Source organism: Cnephaeus nilssonii (genome assembly GCF_951640355.1).
Source record: "Cnephaeus nilssonii genome assembly, chromosome: 20".
NCBI lineage: Eukaryota > Metazoa > Chordata > Mammalia > Chiroptera > Vespertilionidae > Cnephaeus > Cnephaeus nilssonii.
In genome coordinates this window covers 41,927,304-41,943,555 of record NC_137091.1, presented here as the reverse complement: position 1 = coordinate 41,943,555, position 16,252 = coordinate 41,927,304, and the positions used below count along the sequence as shown (strand labels likewise).

The 16,252-nt window shown below is 50.6% G+C and overlaps 1 protein-coding gene across 3 annotated transcripts; it reads left to right on the top strand.

The window, feature by feature from the left end:
* On the top strand, positions 1-16,141 carry FBXO46 (F-box protein 46). 3 transcript variants are annotated; one of them, XM_079759473.1, is made up of 2 exons: positions 1-73; positions 13,209-16,141. In XM_079759473.1, exon 2 carries the CDS (start codon positions 13,286-13,288, stop codon positions 15,101-15,103), a length of 1,818 nt encoding a protein of 605 aa, XP_079615599.1. In that variant the 5' UTR covers positions 1-73; positions 13,209-13,285; the 3' UTR covers positions 15,104-16,141. The 3 variants fall into 3 exon arrangements, with proteins under 3 accessions (XP_079615599.1, XP_079615600.1, XP_079615601.1); XM_079759474.1 differs by having other exon boundaries at positions 41-151; XM_079759475.1 differs by lacking the exon at positions 1-73 and adding an exon at positions 495-1,545.
* The last annotated feature ends 111 nt before the right edge of the window (positions 16,142-16,252 follow it).

The following is a 16,252-nucleotide window of genomic DNA, read 5'->3' as shown; positions in this document are numbered from 1 at the left end:
CGGAAGGGGAGGCTGGAGAGGAGCGAGTGGGGGGAAACCCGCGTAGCTGAGGGAGCTTCGGCGCGGGGAGATGGTGAGAACCCTGAGCGGGGGCCGGGGGACGCTTAAGAGCCGAGGCGGGGGTTCGGGACCGGGTGGCAAGAGGGAAAAGGTAGGGACTAAAGAAAGGGCTGGACGAAGGGAAATCGCTGGAGGGAGGGGGTTGGGGGGAATGGGAGCCGGAGGGAGTGGAGGAATGGGGGCTGGGGATGGGTGTTGGAGGTGGTGAGGGAGTCGAGCTTTGGGATTGATTGTAAGGGGGCTCGGAGCTAGGGAAGGGAGTCCTGAATTGGAGAAAGGACTAGGCGTCCAGGCAGAGGCCCTGATGGGGGCAGTTTTGAGGGGGTTAACCTGGGGGATATGAAAAAGCATGGGTGGTCAGGGCTAGATGAATGAGGGGGTCCGGAGGTTTCGAGGGAGAGGCCAGTTGTGGATGTGGTGGATGTGGGCCTCTGGGTCGGATTGGGAACCAGAGAGCAAGTTTAGATAGTGGGAAAGAGAAATCAATGGTAGAGTGGTGTATGAGTTGGGCTCCAGGACTGGGGCTGGGATGGGAACATGAGATCAGGAGCCTGGATGTAGCGATAGTTTTTGTAGTCCAGCCAGAGACTCCCGATAAACTGGACAGTCAGAACTGTAAGGTAATAGGACCAGACCGGTCATCGAGACAACCTTTTGCATTCTTATTTCTCCAGTGGGATTTAGAAAAGTGTAGTGGTTTATGGGTGTGGGTGATCCAGCATTCAGATCCTCTTATTCTGCCACTCCTTTGTGGCCTGTGCAAGTCTCCCCTCTCTGAAACTCAGTGTGCCCTTATCTGTATTGTGGGAACAACTTGCCACTGAGAAGAGGGGAGGCGCCCTGGCTGGCAATGAGTCCTCAGGCTCAGAGCTGTTGGTGAGAAGTTCCCCACCCCAGGAATGTGACTGGGTCACAGGTGCTAATGGATTCCCTCCTTTTCAGTCCAGCCCCGGGGGCATTTTCTGAAAACCTGACACTGATCTGGGCACACCCTAGTTCAGAAGCATGCAGGGGCTCCCCTCTGTCTATTACAGCTAACACTTACTAGATTACAGCTAACACTGTTTAGGAAGTGCCTGGCCCTGTTCTTAGCTGTTTGTGCACATTAACTCATTTAGTTCCGACAACACTCCTCAGAGGTAGGTGCTGGTATTTCCATTCTACAGAAAGGCAGCAGAGGCACAGAGAGGTTAAGCAACTTTCCCAAGGTCATCCAGCATTAAATGGTAGATTTAGGATTCCAACCTAGGCATCCGGGCTCAGAGTCTGGCTTTCACCACTGTAATTTAGTCCCCTCTCCTTGGACTGAAGTACAGTGTCATGAATAGAGTCATGAGTGGGACAGAGACTTTTCTTCCGTTTGAATTTTAGTTCTGCCATTTACTTGCTGTGTAACCTTGGGCAAGTCTTTTGGCCCCACCTCAACTATAGAATGGGATCCGTAACCCCGGGACGGTTATAATGGAGGTTCATGGAGGTAAACAGGTAAAGCGCTTGGAGTAAGTGCTCAGTACACGAGTGCCTTTTTTCTTTTTTAACGTGAATGGGAAATACAGAAGGCAGTAGAGAGGGACCAGTGAGTGAGACACCAACCAGGCTGCCTCCTTCCTTTTCTCTCCCAGGTCCACCCATATCCTGACTTCTAATTCCCCATCCTCTACCCCTGGGCTCCCAAGGTGACTCCCCGAGGGGGTGCTCAGAAACTCAATCTGTCCTCATTCCCATCTCCATCCCCAGCCAAATATAAATAATTCACTTGCCAATGCCCAGCCTGGCCCAATTCCAGGTATTTCAATGAATAGGAAATATTTCTAACAACTGTGGGTTTTGTGTTTTTTTTACCCCTCACAATTTTGGTCATTAGGGCCTCACATGGCAATTCAGCAACTTTGTAAATTCATCTTGAAACAGTTTGGTCCTGAGTTTATCTTGCAAGTTCTCTGACTGTGATAGAAAAGCATTGATGTCAGAGAGGACCGGGTTCAAATCCCCCCCTCTGCCGCTGTGTGTCCTTAGCCGTGTTGCGTTCTCACTCTGGACTTCAGTTTTCTCATATGTAACATGGGGCTACATTCCCGCCGTGAGGCTCTTGTAAAGAGTTGGTGAGGTTAATATATGAAATGACTAGTGCTTAGGAAGCCCTTAATAAGTGTGAAGTCTTTTAATGATTTTCATTCTTTCAAGAACAATTTATTGAGCGTCCACTCCAGAACCAGAACGTCCAGATTTGAATCCTGGTTCCATCACCCATCAGCTGTGTGACTTTGGGCAAGTCACTTAACCCCTCTGGACCTCAGTTTTCTCTTCTGGGAAATGTGGGTTTATTTCTTGGGTAGCCCACAGTGTTGATAAAGCACCTACTGTGTGCTGGGGCCTGCCCTCGGGGAGCTCGTCGCTGGGGCACTTTTGCAGCTCTGGTGGCACTTGTGCTCATTTTTCTGGTTTGGGTTTCTCTTTTACTGATTCACGTTCAGCCCCTCATGCCAGCTTTGCCTGCTTGTCATTGTTTTCGTGTATTTTTAACACTTGGTCTCCAACTCTCAGTGAATTATCTGTAATCATATAGCTTTGGGGAAAAGTTGCCAACCTCTCATTCATCTTTGTTCCTGTAGGTCAGGTCTGGGCGCCCGGGGTGATGTGACACCAACCCCCCTCTTTCCTTTATTTGTTTGTCTTAGAAAATATGTCTGCGTTCCAAGTTATTTTGCCTTTTCTTGACATCTTAAATGTGTTCTTAGCCTGTGTTTGTCTGAAGCTTACTTGTACAAAATGCTGCGCTTTTTTTTTTAACCACTTTTAATGGTATATTTCTAGCAGCTGTGGTAATCCGTATTATTCCTAAAAGCACGGGTCTTCTAAAAAGACACGGCTACCTTAGCCGGTTTGGCTCAGTGGATGGAGCTTCGGCTGTGGACTGAAGGGTCCCGGGTTTGATTCCGGTCAAGGGCCTGTACCTGGGTTGCAGGCTCCTCCCTAGCCTGGGCTTGCTCAGGGCATGTGCAGAAGGCAACTAATCTATGTGTTTCTCTCACATCAGTATTTCTCTCTGTCTTTCCCTCTCTCTTCCACTCTCTTTAAAAATCAATGGAAAAATACCCTTGGGTGAGGATTAAAAAAATAATAAGTGGGAAAAAAAAAAAGACGTGGCTTATTATTACCTGCTTTGTGGTGCCATCTGACACCTTCATTAAGATCATAACTTCCCACCCAGGCTGGTGTGGCTCCATTGGTTGGAGCAGCGTCCTATACACCCAAAGTTTGGGGGTTTGATCCCCAGTCGGCGGCATACAGGAGGCAACCAATCGATGTTTCTCTCTCCCATCAATGTTTCTCTCTCTCTCTCCCTTCCCTTCTCTCTAATATCAGTAAGCATCTCCTCAGGTGAGGATTAAAAAATAAATGAATAAACAAAACAGAAAAAGATCTGACCTTCCTCCTTCCTATACTTCCCGATCCCTCTTACTCTGTTTGTTTCTGATAGCACTTGCCACCTTGAAACTTACTGTGTGTTTATTGTCCCTCTCTCTAGAACAGTGCCTGGCACACAGTAGCTGCTCTGTAAATATCTGCTCAATTAATAAGTAAGATCCAATACCTAACAGTAACAAAGGAATGGCTATATCTTGGTTCTTTTGAGGGACTAGGATCAGTTTAATTTCAGAATCCTCCTATCTAATAATAGAGTAACATGTAAATTACCATCACTTCGCTACGCCCAATCGGGCGGCGGGAGGCTGGGGGGCGGGACTCGGGGTGGCCTATCCGGCCATTGAGAGGCACAGATCCGCTGCCACTGAGGGGGGCTACCCTGCTGTTGAGAGGCGCAGGGGGCGGGACTCCCGCCCCCTGTGCCTCTCAACGGCCAGATCCGCGGGCACCAGCGGACAGGCACCCAGCTCCACCGCGAAAAGCGAAAGCGTGTAGGGGACCCTACGCGTGCATGATTCAATCATGCACTGGGCCTCTAGTGTGAAATAAAGAGAGAAGAAGTCTTTGGCTCCCATCAGTGATTTCCAAACTCTTAGGCAGTCTTACTTTTTTTTTAATAACCCCAGCCCCTGAATAATGAGGCTCCCCTTGGTGCCTAGCTGGCACTGAATGCTCTCCATGGTTGATCTTAGTGAATCATCAGCTAACCCGTGAGTGGGTGCTGTTATTATCTGCATTTTACAGTGGGGGAAACTAAGGCATGGAGGGTTAAGCATCCTGCCTGAGGTCACACCCACGAAGTGGGGAGCACGGGGGTGCTGACAGGCCTTTCCTGGGTTCTGCCTGTGTCCTGGGTCTCTAGACCCTGACCATTTGGATTTATATGATTCCTACTGTTAGCGACCTTATTAACTAGTCAGAAAGGAAAACTTGGATGTGAGGGCGATCTGGCTGCGACATCTGTCACCCCATTGATCGCCAGGGTTGATTCGGCTGATCTGGCTGGCTAGGCGGGTGTCCCCCTCCTCCCTCACCGATCCATGTGCATCCCTCCTGAAGCTGCACGCTGGGTCGAAGAGGACGACCTTCCCCCCAGAGGAGAGGACCGGTGTTCGGTCAAGGGTATACGAGTAGCTGCGCTCCCGTTAGAACCTCCAAACAAGCTCTCAAGGTCCATTTGTAGGAGAACGTAGGGTAGTCAAGCTTCCGAGACTCCGGACACATCCAAATGAGGCGCTGCACGTGGCAGTCTGCCTTTAAACAAAAGAGAGAGAAGGAAAAAAAGAAAGAAAGGAAAACTTGCCAGAGAGAGGTCAGCAGATCCTGAAGCCAAAAAGCCAAGATGGGCATGGATGGATCAGGATTATGGACAGAGTGGGGTGGGGTGGGAGGCAGGGTCTAGAGAGCTGGGGATAGAAGGAGCAGGACCAGTAATAGGGCCGTGCTGCCCTGCCGCTAATTCCTGTGTGACTGAGCAAGTGTATGCCCTGAGCACCTGCTCTGTGCCCAGCCCTGTGCTGGGCATGACCCTGACGGCCCTGACGCTGGGATGGAGGCACCCCAAGGTGGGGGAAGGGGAATCGGCATGGGGGAGAGGGGGGCAGCATCTGTTTTTTACCATTTCTTATTTCTTTGATTTGCTGTTGATGTTGTTTACATCTTAAGCTGCACACTTAGCTCCTTAATTATCAGCCTTTCTCCTTCTGGGCGTTTCTGGAGACCTCCCTCGACCTGCACCGCTTGTCCTGGTCTCTCCCTGGGATTCCTCTTGCCTCTTTTCTGGGCTGGGTCATATTTATCTAATCTGATCGCTTCATTTTTCTTGGTTACCCCTTCATTTTTGGAGAAGCAAATTCTCCAGTAGCTTCCTGAGCAAGGGTTTATGGACACGTGTTTTTATTTTTTTTTATGAGTTTGCACCTTTCGTGGAAGGGTTTTAAGCAGGGGAGTGCTATGGGCGATTTGTGTCTGGAAAGCGCTCTCTGGCTCGGATGGGGTGGGAAGAGCTGAACTATCCCAGTGAGCCAAGTGTGCAGGCTGGAGCTGCGCCTTTGAGGAGAGGCCCCAGCCTCCCAGAAACCCACAGGTGGAGCGGAGGTCGTTGTCATTCAGCAGTGCCAGGTGCTGCAAGAGGAAGAGAGTGCATGCAGCTTGGGAGGGCATTAGGACCCCTTTGTCCTGGGCGCAGGATTTCCACAGGTGGACGTGGCTGGAACCAGCTTTCCCCCTCCCCCCGCCAGGTCCCAAATAGATGATGTCCTGAGTGAGTGGCAGTGTTGGGCGTTGGTTCACTCGCTCAGACTGATACGCTGCACACCTATGAGGCGCTGGGGCATTGTTTCTCAAACTCCGATGTGCATACCACAGTGCTAGAGATCTTGTTGAAGATCATGCTCTTACTCAGCAGGTGTAGGCTGCAGAATATCTAACAGACACTCCCAGGGGCTGCTGCCCTGGGCCCACACTTAGAGTAGCCAGGTGCTCAGCGCTGTTCTAGAAGCTGGGGGTATAGCAGTGACAAAACTAGACAAAAATAGTGCCCCGGCGGCCGGGGTGGGGGAGAAGGGCTTTTATTTTAGTGAGGGGAAGCTGACAAACTTTATAAGTGAAGTTTATAGTATATTACACTGAGTGGCCAGATTATTATTATGATCTCTGAATGCATAATAATCTGGCCACTCAGTGTGTGTGTGTGTGTGTGTGTGTGTGTGTGTGTGTGTGTGTGTATATATATATATATATATATATATATATATATATATATATACATTAGAGGCCTGGTGCATGAATTTGTGCATGGGTGGGGTCCAGCCAGCCTGGCCAGGGGGAGGGGACATGGGCGGTAGGCCGGCCTGCCTGCTGGTCGAACTCCTGGTCGAGGGGACAATTTGCATATTAGCCTTTTATTATATAGGCTATACACTGAGTGGCCAGATTATTATGTGTTCAGAGATCATAATAATCTGGCCACTCGGTATAGATAGTAATGCATGCTAAGGAGGAAATAAATCAGGGAAGGGGTATATGTCTGTGGGGGTGGGGGTGGGGGATGTGCTGCAGTTTTAAATCAAGGAAGGTCTCATGAAGGTGATTTCTGAGCCAAACCTGGAGGAGTAAGGGGGAAAGCCTTGTGGATTCTAGGGAAGAGCATCCTGGGCAGGGGGAACAGAGAGCGCAAAGGTACTGAGGACTGAACAAGATGATCCTTGCAAAGTTTTCCGTATACTCAGTGAATGAAACCATGAACTTGTGCTCTGGAGACAGCCAAGTTCATTCGATTCAAAGCTCTTGCCACAAAGCTGTGTCCAAAGCCAATTACTTAGCCATTCAGTGTCTCCATTTCCTAATCTTTGGCATGAGATTAAAAATAGTGAGAGATGAGAATTGAGTGGGTTAATGTTTATAGAGCACCGAGAGCAAAGCCTGGCTCCCAGTGAGTGCTCAAGTGGTAACTGCTGTTGTGGCCATCATTTTCTCTCTAATATATTCATGGTGGTCCTGATTGCTCCTTCGGATGTCTGCCCCTTTCCCATGAGCTCTTCCTGGTGAGCTCAGTGTCATCTCTGTGTCCCGAGCACCCAACCCAGGGCCAGCATGCAGGAGAACCTCTGACTGTCAGGCTAGGGATGTAAAATGTCGATTCTCAAATTGTTGGGGGCAACCCGTCCAGGGTATTCATTATGTGGTTGGGATCCTTACTAATTTTATCTTTTCAAGTGATCTATATGGAGAGAGATGTTAAGGTTTGTCATTACAATTGTGGATGTGTCAAACTCTCTGTTATCTTGTTTTTTGCTGTATATATTTTGAGGCTATAGTATTAGGAGCATTTATTATTATTATTGTTGTTGTTGTTGTTATTTTGCAGTTAAACTTTTATTGAAGACTATCCAGTGGCAAGAATACCTTGTGTATTATACCATGTTTTAGACATACATTAAAGAATTCATTAAGACTGCTTTTCACAGTGCATTCGTCCAAACAGCCTTAAATGTATATATTTTTTTGTTAATCCTCACCCAAGGATATTTTCCCCCCATTGATTTTTAGAGAGAGTGGAAGGGAGAGGAAGAGACAGAGAGGGAGAAACATTGATGTGAGAGACACATTGATTGGTTGCCTCCCAAACACATGCTAACGCGGGCCAGGAAAAGGGCCTGCAACCAAGGTGCGTGCCCTTGACTCTAATCACTGAGCCTAACAGCGAGGGAAAAACAGCCTTAAATATTGTTAAAAGCATATTCTAGCGCCTGTCTTGAGTCTTTAATTTAGATCGCTGACTATTTTTCTCTTATTTTACTATCAAGTAATTAAGCTACATAGTTTTTTGTTTTTAATCAAGACTGTTTCTATTTTGAGGCCAAATTACGACATGATACTTATTTACTTAAGGTTTCTGCCTTAGGAGCACTTATGTTGAGAAATTTTTTGTATAATGGGTCAGTTTGTTTTATCACCATCTTTGTCCCTAATAATAGCTTTTGCTTTTGTAAAAAAAAATGTAAGTGGTAATGTCACTCTACTTGTCTCTTTGTTCGTGGTTGCTTGTTCAGTCTTTTTTCATCTTTTTACTTTGCTTTTCTGTGTTGTGATCATTTTCTGGAAGCTGATCTAACGTAGGGCCTTTTCCTGGCTCAGTGTGTGAGGATTTAGCAAATTCTGCCCCAGTGACCCCTCCAGCTAGGACACAGACAGATCTGGGTGTGAAACAGAGTTGAGACTGCCAAGGCCTCATGAAGGAAGGACATGGAGTGGCGCTGCAGGGAAGGGAGCTTTGGTTCGTCTGGTCTCATGCTGGGCAGTGCTGCTGGGGACACCATGATGGCCATGATAGTCTGGCCCTTCCTCCCCTCCCCCAGGGGGTTTCCAGTCCAGGGGAGGAGACTAATCCATCTTTAGGCAGTGATGACCCAGAGTGGGCAGGGCTGGGACAAGGGAACCCAAAGGTCCCCCTCTGGGCAGGTGGGTAGTTTCCAGGAAGAAGGCTGAGGGAAGGCTCTCTGTTAAAGTGACATTTGAGCAAAGACTGGAATGAAATAAGGAATTGAGCTTATGTGGAGATTTGAGGGGAAAGCATTCTAGTTATCAAAAACAGCAAATGCAAAGACTAGAGGGAAAGAGCTCTGAGGAATAGAGTGGCCAGATTATTATGATCTCTGAACGCATAATAATCTGGCCACTCAGTGTGTATCCTATATAATAAAAGGCTAATATGCAAATTGTCCCCTCGACCAGGAGTTCGACCAGCAGGCAGGCCGACCAACTGCCCATGTCCCCTCCCCCTGGCCAGGCTGGCCGGACCCCACCCATGCACAAATTCATACACCGGGCCTCTAATACACACACACACACATACACACACACACACACACACACACACACACACAGAGTGGCCAGATTATTATGCATTTAGAGATCATAATAATCTGGCCACTCAGTGTAGATAACAAGGCCAAGGGTGGGAGCCCAGAGGTGGAGCCTGACCCAGCCTGGGGGTTAGCATCTTGGAAGAGGGGATGGCTGAGCAGAGACCCCAGCAAATATATAGTGAGAGAGTAGAGCACAGTAATATGCTCGTCACACCAGTTCAGTATGGCCTTGGGCTGGTTAGTCAGCCTGTCCTGCCTCAGTTTCTTCATATAGTGCAGATGATAATAGCTCCTGCTGAGCATCAAAAAGGTTATTTTAACTACTCTCTATGCTGATTAGGTGCCCATTGCGGGTGTGGAGGACTAGGGAGGGATGGGGCTGGATTGGTCAGGTACCTGGGCTTTTCCCCAAGAGCACTGAGGAGTCTTGGCATGTTTTGAACTGGGTAGGGACAGGGTCAGGTTTGTGCCAGACCCTTCTAGCTGCGATGTGTGAGATGGCTGGAGCAGTGTGGTGGGGGAATAAGTGATGCCTGGACAGGCGCCTGCAGTGGAGGCACCTTTGGGTGCCTCTTCAATCAGCCCAGCATTAAAAGGATCTATATTAGCGCTGTTCAATAGAAATACTAGTATAATGCAAGCCATATGTGTAGTTAAAAAATCTTCTATTAGCCACATTAAAAAGGTCAAAAAGAGATTTCGTATTTTATTTAACTAAATTATATAAGTATTTTAACAGGTAATCAGTATTTAAAAGTCATTGCTGAGGTGTTCAATATTTTTTTATTACTAAGTCTGAGTCAGATTTGGGGTGCCTCGTTGGAAAGGCTGGAAGGAGAGGTTCTTTTTGGATACAGGACCTGAGCCTTGAATGCCAAGCCCAGGGGTTTAGCCTGGCCGTAGCCGTCGCAGAGTTCCGCTATTTGGTTTTCAGGGTGAGGTGATCCCGCTGTCCCAAATCTTGGCCCCTATGGTTCCCAACCAAAGCTGGGCACTCTCAGATCTTCCTGCTTGCCTGCTTCCGCCCTGGAGTCTCAATCTCAGAGCTGTTTGGCCCTTTAAATCTCAGTTGTCAATCAGGGCTCCTGTTTAAAGGGAACGTCCTGTAATAAACCTCTCCTTGAATGCGGTGGCCTCGGTCCCGGCCTTGTTCCTCCGTTTAGCAGGAAGTTAGGAATTGTTCCTCGTTCTCTTACGTGCCGCTGTTTCCACACCTCCTTCGTCACCTCTTGCCTACTCCTCCCTCTTTCGAAGTTGGGCCCCTTGGCCAAGGCCTTCCTTATATGGGCACGGCCCCGAACAGCAGCCGCTCATTGGCTGGGGACGTCACGCGCGATTCTGTCAACAAAGGGGCGGAGGGAAACTAGTCGTGCTCCCAACCGCGCGACTGCCGGAGGAAAGGAGTGAGTGGGCGGGCCCGTTCCTTCTTGTACGCATGCGTATGGGCTTCCAGCTTCTCCCGCCGCAGGGGGCGGGGCTCGCGGGTGAGGGTGCCTTGGGGGCGTGTCTAGCTTTTGAGGGTCGTCTCAGGGGGTTGGCGAATTCGGGGGGGGGGCGTTTACAAAATTGGGAGATTCCCTTTGTAGTGAAGCGATATTTTGGGCCTTGGGCAAGTGTATGCTGGGTTTGGGAATACTTGGGGTTCCCTTGAGCTTAGAGGGTGCCTTGGGGTTTGGGTTTCTTTTATAATGTGATATAATGTGGCAGGTTCGGTGTGTTTTAGGGGCCTCTTTTGTGGTTTGGGATGTTTGGTGGATATATGATTTGAGGAGCTCACGGAGAGACTTAGAAGCAAAGTAAAGAATACAGGCGTTCCAATTCTGGAGCAAGAACGCCTGGGCATTTGCCTGTCCCTACTTCTTCCTGCCTATCTGGCTTCAGATTTGGGGTTTATCCTTTCTGTGCCTCATCTGGACACAGGGACTAATGCACTGCCTGCTTCTTGGGGACCAGGAGTATTAGCAGGAATTGTCAGAACATTGCCTAATTAGCTCCCAGTGACATGCAGTAAGCACATGGCTGCTATTAAAACATTTGTAGGGTTTCTTGGGGGGAGGGGTCCTTTGATGAGAAATGTATGGTTTGGTTACTTTTATGTATTAGGGAGTGTTTATGTGTTAGCGAGTTATTTTGCGATTTTGGAGGCTTCTGTATAATTAATTAGGGAATAACGTGAAGGTTTAGAAAGAGTTTGAGGTGAGTATGGGATTTCAGAAAACTGGACTTTTCGGGCATCTGTGAGTTTGGGAAATTACTGTGTAGGAGTTCTTGGTAGGCTGGGATTTGTGAGGGGTTCCTTGAGATTGGGGTCTTCTGTGCTGGAGGGGATATTTATAGGTTTGGAAGTTTAAAGTAGAGTTTGGAAGGGTCTGGATATTTTGGGGGGCATTGGTATTCTGGAGATGAGGATAGGAACTGATCGGAGGATTTCGGGGTGGTTAAGTTGAGAGGGATAGCACCTTTGCTGTGTTAATGTCCATTCCTGGGCATTTAGATGTATTGGTGGTTTAGTAAACTTAGGCATCTATAGGTCTTAGGGGCTGTATGTAATTTTTTTTTTTTTTTTTTTTAGTAAGGAACTGGAATTTCAGCAGGGCTGTAAGAATTTTTGTGGTAGGTGGGATTAGGGATAACAGCGGCAAAGATTTTTAGGATTGGAACTGGCTTTGTGACTGGCGTCTGTGGGTGTTTGGAGGCTGTCGATATTGAATGGATCATGAAAGATGGGGTTTTAGTGGTATTTGTGGAATTGCCTGTATTTACAAGGATAGTCTGTACTTCAAGGGTCAGCAAACTTTTTCCATAAAGGTCCAGATAATGAATGTTGTAGGCTTTGCGAGACCATGTGTTCTCTGTTGCAATTACTCAACTCTTCCATTGTAGCAGGAAAGCAGCCATAAAAAAATAAGCAAGTTTTAATAAAACTATTTGCAAAGACAGTCTGTAGGCCAGCCTTGGCTCACGGGCTATACGTAGTTTGCTGACCTCTGGTCTATAGACATGTGGAAGGTTTGAGGTTTGGAAGGTATTTTGGTTTCGAAATGTCTGGAGACAGATGGGTCAGGGAAGGATTGAGACAGGGATATGCTACCTGTTGTTCCTGCAGTGACAAGTGGTCATGTCTGACTCATAAGCAGATTTGTCTCGAGATTAGGTCATGCACACCAAATTGTTGCAAAATAAAATGGTCATTATTAAGAGAGCCTGGCCCTAGCTGGTTTGGCTCAGTGGATAGAGCATCCGCCTGCAGACTGAAGGGTCCCAGGTTCGATTCTGGCCAAGGGCACATGCCCAGGTTGAGGGCTCGATGCCCAGTAGGGGGTGTGTAGGAGGCAGCCAATCAATGAATGATTCTCTCATCATTGATGTTTCTATCTTTCTATCCCTCTCTCTTCCTCTCTGAAATCAATACAAGTATATTTAAAAAGGGGGGGGGGGGGCGCCTAAATTGAAAAGTCCCGAAAGCAAGTTTGAGGGTCTGGTCTTGCACCATGTAACCTTTCCTCACTCTGACCTCAGTTTACCTGTGCAACTTGGTGAGGCTAGACTAGAACAGGCTTTCTTTTTTATTTTTTTACTTAATATATGTTTATTGATTTCAGAGAGGAAGAGGGAGAGAAACATCAATGATTAGAGAGAATCATTGATTGGCTGTCTCCTGCTCACCCCACACTGGGGATCAAGTCCGCAACCCAAGCATATGTCCTGTCTGGGAATTGAACTGTGACCTTCTGGTTCACAGGTCGACACTCAACCACTGAGCCATGCTGGCTGGGCTAGAACAGGCTTTCTTCTCCCAGAGGTCTGTAGATATGCCTAAGGAAATTACCTGCACAGTATTATGCAAGTGTATGCGTTTTTCTGGGGGAGGATACACGGCTTTAAGAAATCCTTAAAGGGCCCCATGAGCTGGGAGGAGCCAGTTTCTTAAGGGCCTTTCAGGCTTGGCCTCAGATTCCCCCTTCCCAACCCTTCTCGCTCCTTCTGTGGGTTTGAGTCGATAGCTGTGGGCAGGGCTGGGGATTCTTGTCTTTTCAGGAACTGGCTGCTGGATGACCAAATAGAGAAAGGAGGAGCTGTCTGTCGGGGGATATTTTCACTGAAGTTTAAGAGCATGACAGCAGGAGGCCTCCATAGGGTTGGAGCAAGCTGCCTTCTCCGTTCATGCTCACAGTGTTAAGAGAGGTCCCATCCCCTCGGCGGCCCTCCATTGGCTCACCCGTGCCGTGGGGCAGGAGTAGAGTTCTTGGTGGTCTCACTTGGTCCGTTTCGACAGGACGGGCTGAGGTCAGGGTGGCCCCGGGAGGGCAGGCTCTTCCAGCTTCCCAACCTCCTCTTTCCCGTGTCCAGGTGGCCTGTGGAGTACGCCACCACCATCCAGGTCCTGAGATGCAGTGATCCCCGCCCGTCGGCCACCATTCCCCAGAATGGACCGTGGCGGCCTCCTGCCCTTCCAGCTGTGGTGCCCTCGGCCCTTTGGCACCTACTCACAGAACCAGCCGCGCCCACCTTCCACAGCCCTCAAGCCGCCGGCCTGTTCTGAGGCAGGCAGCAGGGCTGAGCCAGACCATGGGCCTGCCCACTCAGAGAACACCCCACCCGCCCTGGCCACGGAGGCCCCTTCCTCCCAGCCTGCCCCCCTCCTCTCGGCAGCAGCTGCTGGGGACGAGGGTCGAGTCCTGCTGGACACGTGGTATGTGATCAAGCCTGGGAATACAAAGGAGAAGGTGGCCTTCTTTGTGGCCCACCAGTGTGGTGGCGGCAGCCGGGCCAGCTCCATGAAGGTCAAGGGGCACTGGGGCAGCGACAGCTCCAAGGCCAAGCGGCGGAGGCGCTGTCTTGAGCCTACTAAAGCGCCGCCGGACCCAGGGGGCCGGGAGGGGCCCCCTGCTGCTCAGGGGACCCCAGCCGCAGCCAGTGAGGATGTGGACCTGCTCTCTGTGGCTGAGATGGTGGCCCTGGTGGAACAGCGGGCGGCCCTGGCCCTGCAGAACTATCCACACCCCGGCACCCCGGCGCCTGTGGTCTTTGTGTCGGCAGAGCAGGGTGGTTCTGCCAAGGGGCTGGGGTCTGAACGGCGGTCCGGTGGCGGGGACTGCAGCCGTGTGGCTGAGGCGGTGGCTCATTTCGAGGCCCAGCGGGACAACCCTCCAGCCAAGGGCCTCCGCAAGGAGGAGAGGCCTGGGCCAGGCCCCGGGGAGGTACGCATCGCCTTCCGTATCTCCAATGGCCGAGAGCCCCGTGCGCCAGACGGCAGCTTGCCCAACGGGAGTGGGGGCCGGCCAGGCTGTGCCTACCCGGGCAGCCCAGGACCAGGGGCCCGAGCCAAGGACAAGATTACCTGTGACCTGTACCAGCTCATCAGTCCCTCTCGGGACGCCCTCCCTAGCAACGTGGAGTTCCTTCTGGCCAGGGCAGACGAAGCCAGCGAGGGGGAGGCCCCAGCCCCTGCCAGGCCCGAGGACACTCCCCCGGCACCCCCTCCACCCCCTGCCCGGGACTGCGGAGCATCCGGCTTCCACGTGGATGTGGTGGTGACAGGCGTGGTGGACGAGTGCATCTTCTTTGGCAAGGATGGTACCAAGAATGTGAAGGAGGAGACAGTGTGCCTGACGGTCAGTCCTGAGGAGCCACCCCCACCTGGCCAGCTCTTCTTCCTCCAGTCCCGGGGGCCAGACGGGCCTCCCGAGCCACCCCCAGCAGACTCGCCGGCCACGGCACCAGGCCCAGATGACGCTGAGGGCACAGCAGACACCTCCCTGTGCCGCCTGTACCGGCACGTGTCACACGACTTCCTGGAAATCCGCTTCAAGATCCAGAGACTGCTGGAGCCGCGGCAGTACATGCTTCTGCTTCCCGAGCACGTGCTGGTCAAGATCTTCAGCTTCCTGCCCACGCGGGCCCTGGCCGCCCTCAAGTGCACCTGCCACCACTTCAAGGGCATCATCGAAGCGTTTGGTGTTCGGGCCACAGACTCGCGCTGGAGCCGAGACCCCCTCTACCGCGATGACCCTTGTAAGCAGTGCCGCAAGAGGTACGAGAAGGGCGACGTGTCCCTCTGCCGCTGGCACCCTAAGCCCTACCACCATGACCTGCCTTACGGACGCTCCTACTGGATGTGCTGCCGCCGAGCCGATCGAGAGACGCCTGGCTGCCGCCTGGGTCTGCACGATAACAACTGGGTGCTGCCCTGCAATGGGCCTGGTGGGGGCGGGGGCCGGGCTGGCCGGGAGGAGGGGAGGTGAAGCCAGGGGAGGGGGGGAGCCCACCATGCCCACCCCTCTCCGTGGGTGCCGAGCGCCAGGACTTGGTCACCAGCCCTACCTACCCCCAGTCCGGGCAGTGTCACCCCCTCCAGACTGAGCTGGGGTTCGGGGGGGTGACCTAAGAAAGCACTCTGACTGACTGACCCCCATTGGTTTTCTATTCTTAAGACCCAGGGCCAGGGACCCTCGTGGAGGGTGTTTTTTACTAGCATCTCAAGTTTCTTCTCCATTCAGCCCTAGCACCCTTCCTGCCACTCTCCACCCCAGGGACCCACCAGCAGGGAGCAGACGGCAGCTAATTTTGGTACTACTTAAGGGTTCCCCCATCCTGGCCCCCTTCTGCTCCCCCCTAGCCATCCCCATTCTCTGTCTCTGGAGCTGTGTTCTCTCTCCCAAGAGGCTGCAGCACCCAAGGCTGGTACCTCTCCTAACCTGTGCCAGGGCTTACCTCCTCTTCAGGAATCGGGGGCCATTCGATCACAGATCAGACTGGGTACGTCTCATGGCAGCCTGCCATTTCTACATGTTTTCCCCATTAAAACAATAAAAATCAGTTTTCTCCTTAAGCTCAAGCAACTAGTCTCTCCACTTCCCCCAAGGGGAAGGAAAAAGAAAGTTGAACTATAAAAATTTCCCTCCTCCCATTATTTAAGCTATTTACCATCACCACCGCTTTAAAAAAAAAAAAAAGCTGTGAAGCCCTTTGCCTCGCTCTTGACAGCGTGGGGGGCCAGTGGGTTTGAATTTGGTTGTTTTCCTTCTGCTCTGGGTACTTGTTCAGGCTTTAGGGTCTCCGCCCTGAGCCATGTGTTTCTTTAGAAAAAGCCTTGGTTAACTGAGACCTTGATTTTTCAGGCAGTTGGGTCTGGGGTGTTTTTGTTTGTTCTGTTTGGGCTTTGTTTTGTTTTTGTTGTTGTTCTTGTTTTTTCATCCCTGTGGTTCTGGAAGCCTCTGGCGTGTGGCATCTGACCAGTTTTGAATTGGTCCTTTCTATAAAATCCATATTTATAAGGCTGAGCACAGACTGGTTTGTATATTGTTCAGGGAGGGGATTTGGGAGAGAGGGGAGTCCTGGGTCCAAGCATGGTGAGATGGAAAAAGCTGAGAAAAGGATCCTTAGCCAAGTCC

Bases quoted from the DNA above. Each gene is read 5' to 3' on its own strand.
- FBXO46 (XM_079759473.1), top strand. From the start codon at position 13,286: ATGGACCGTGGCGGCCTCCTGCCCTTCCAGCTGTGGTGCCCTCGGCCC.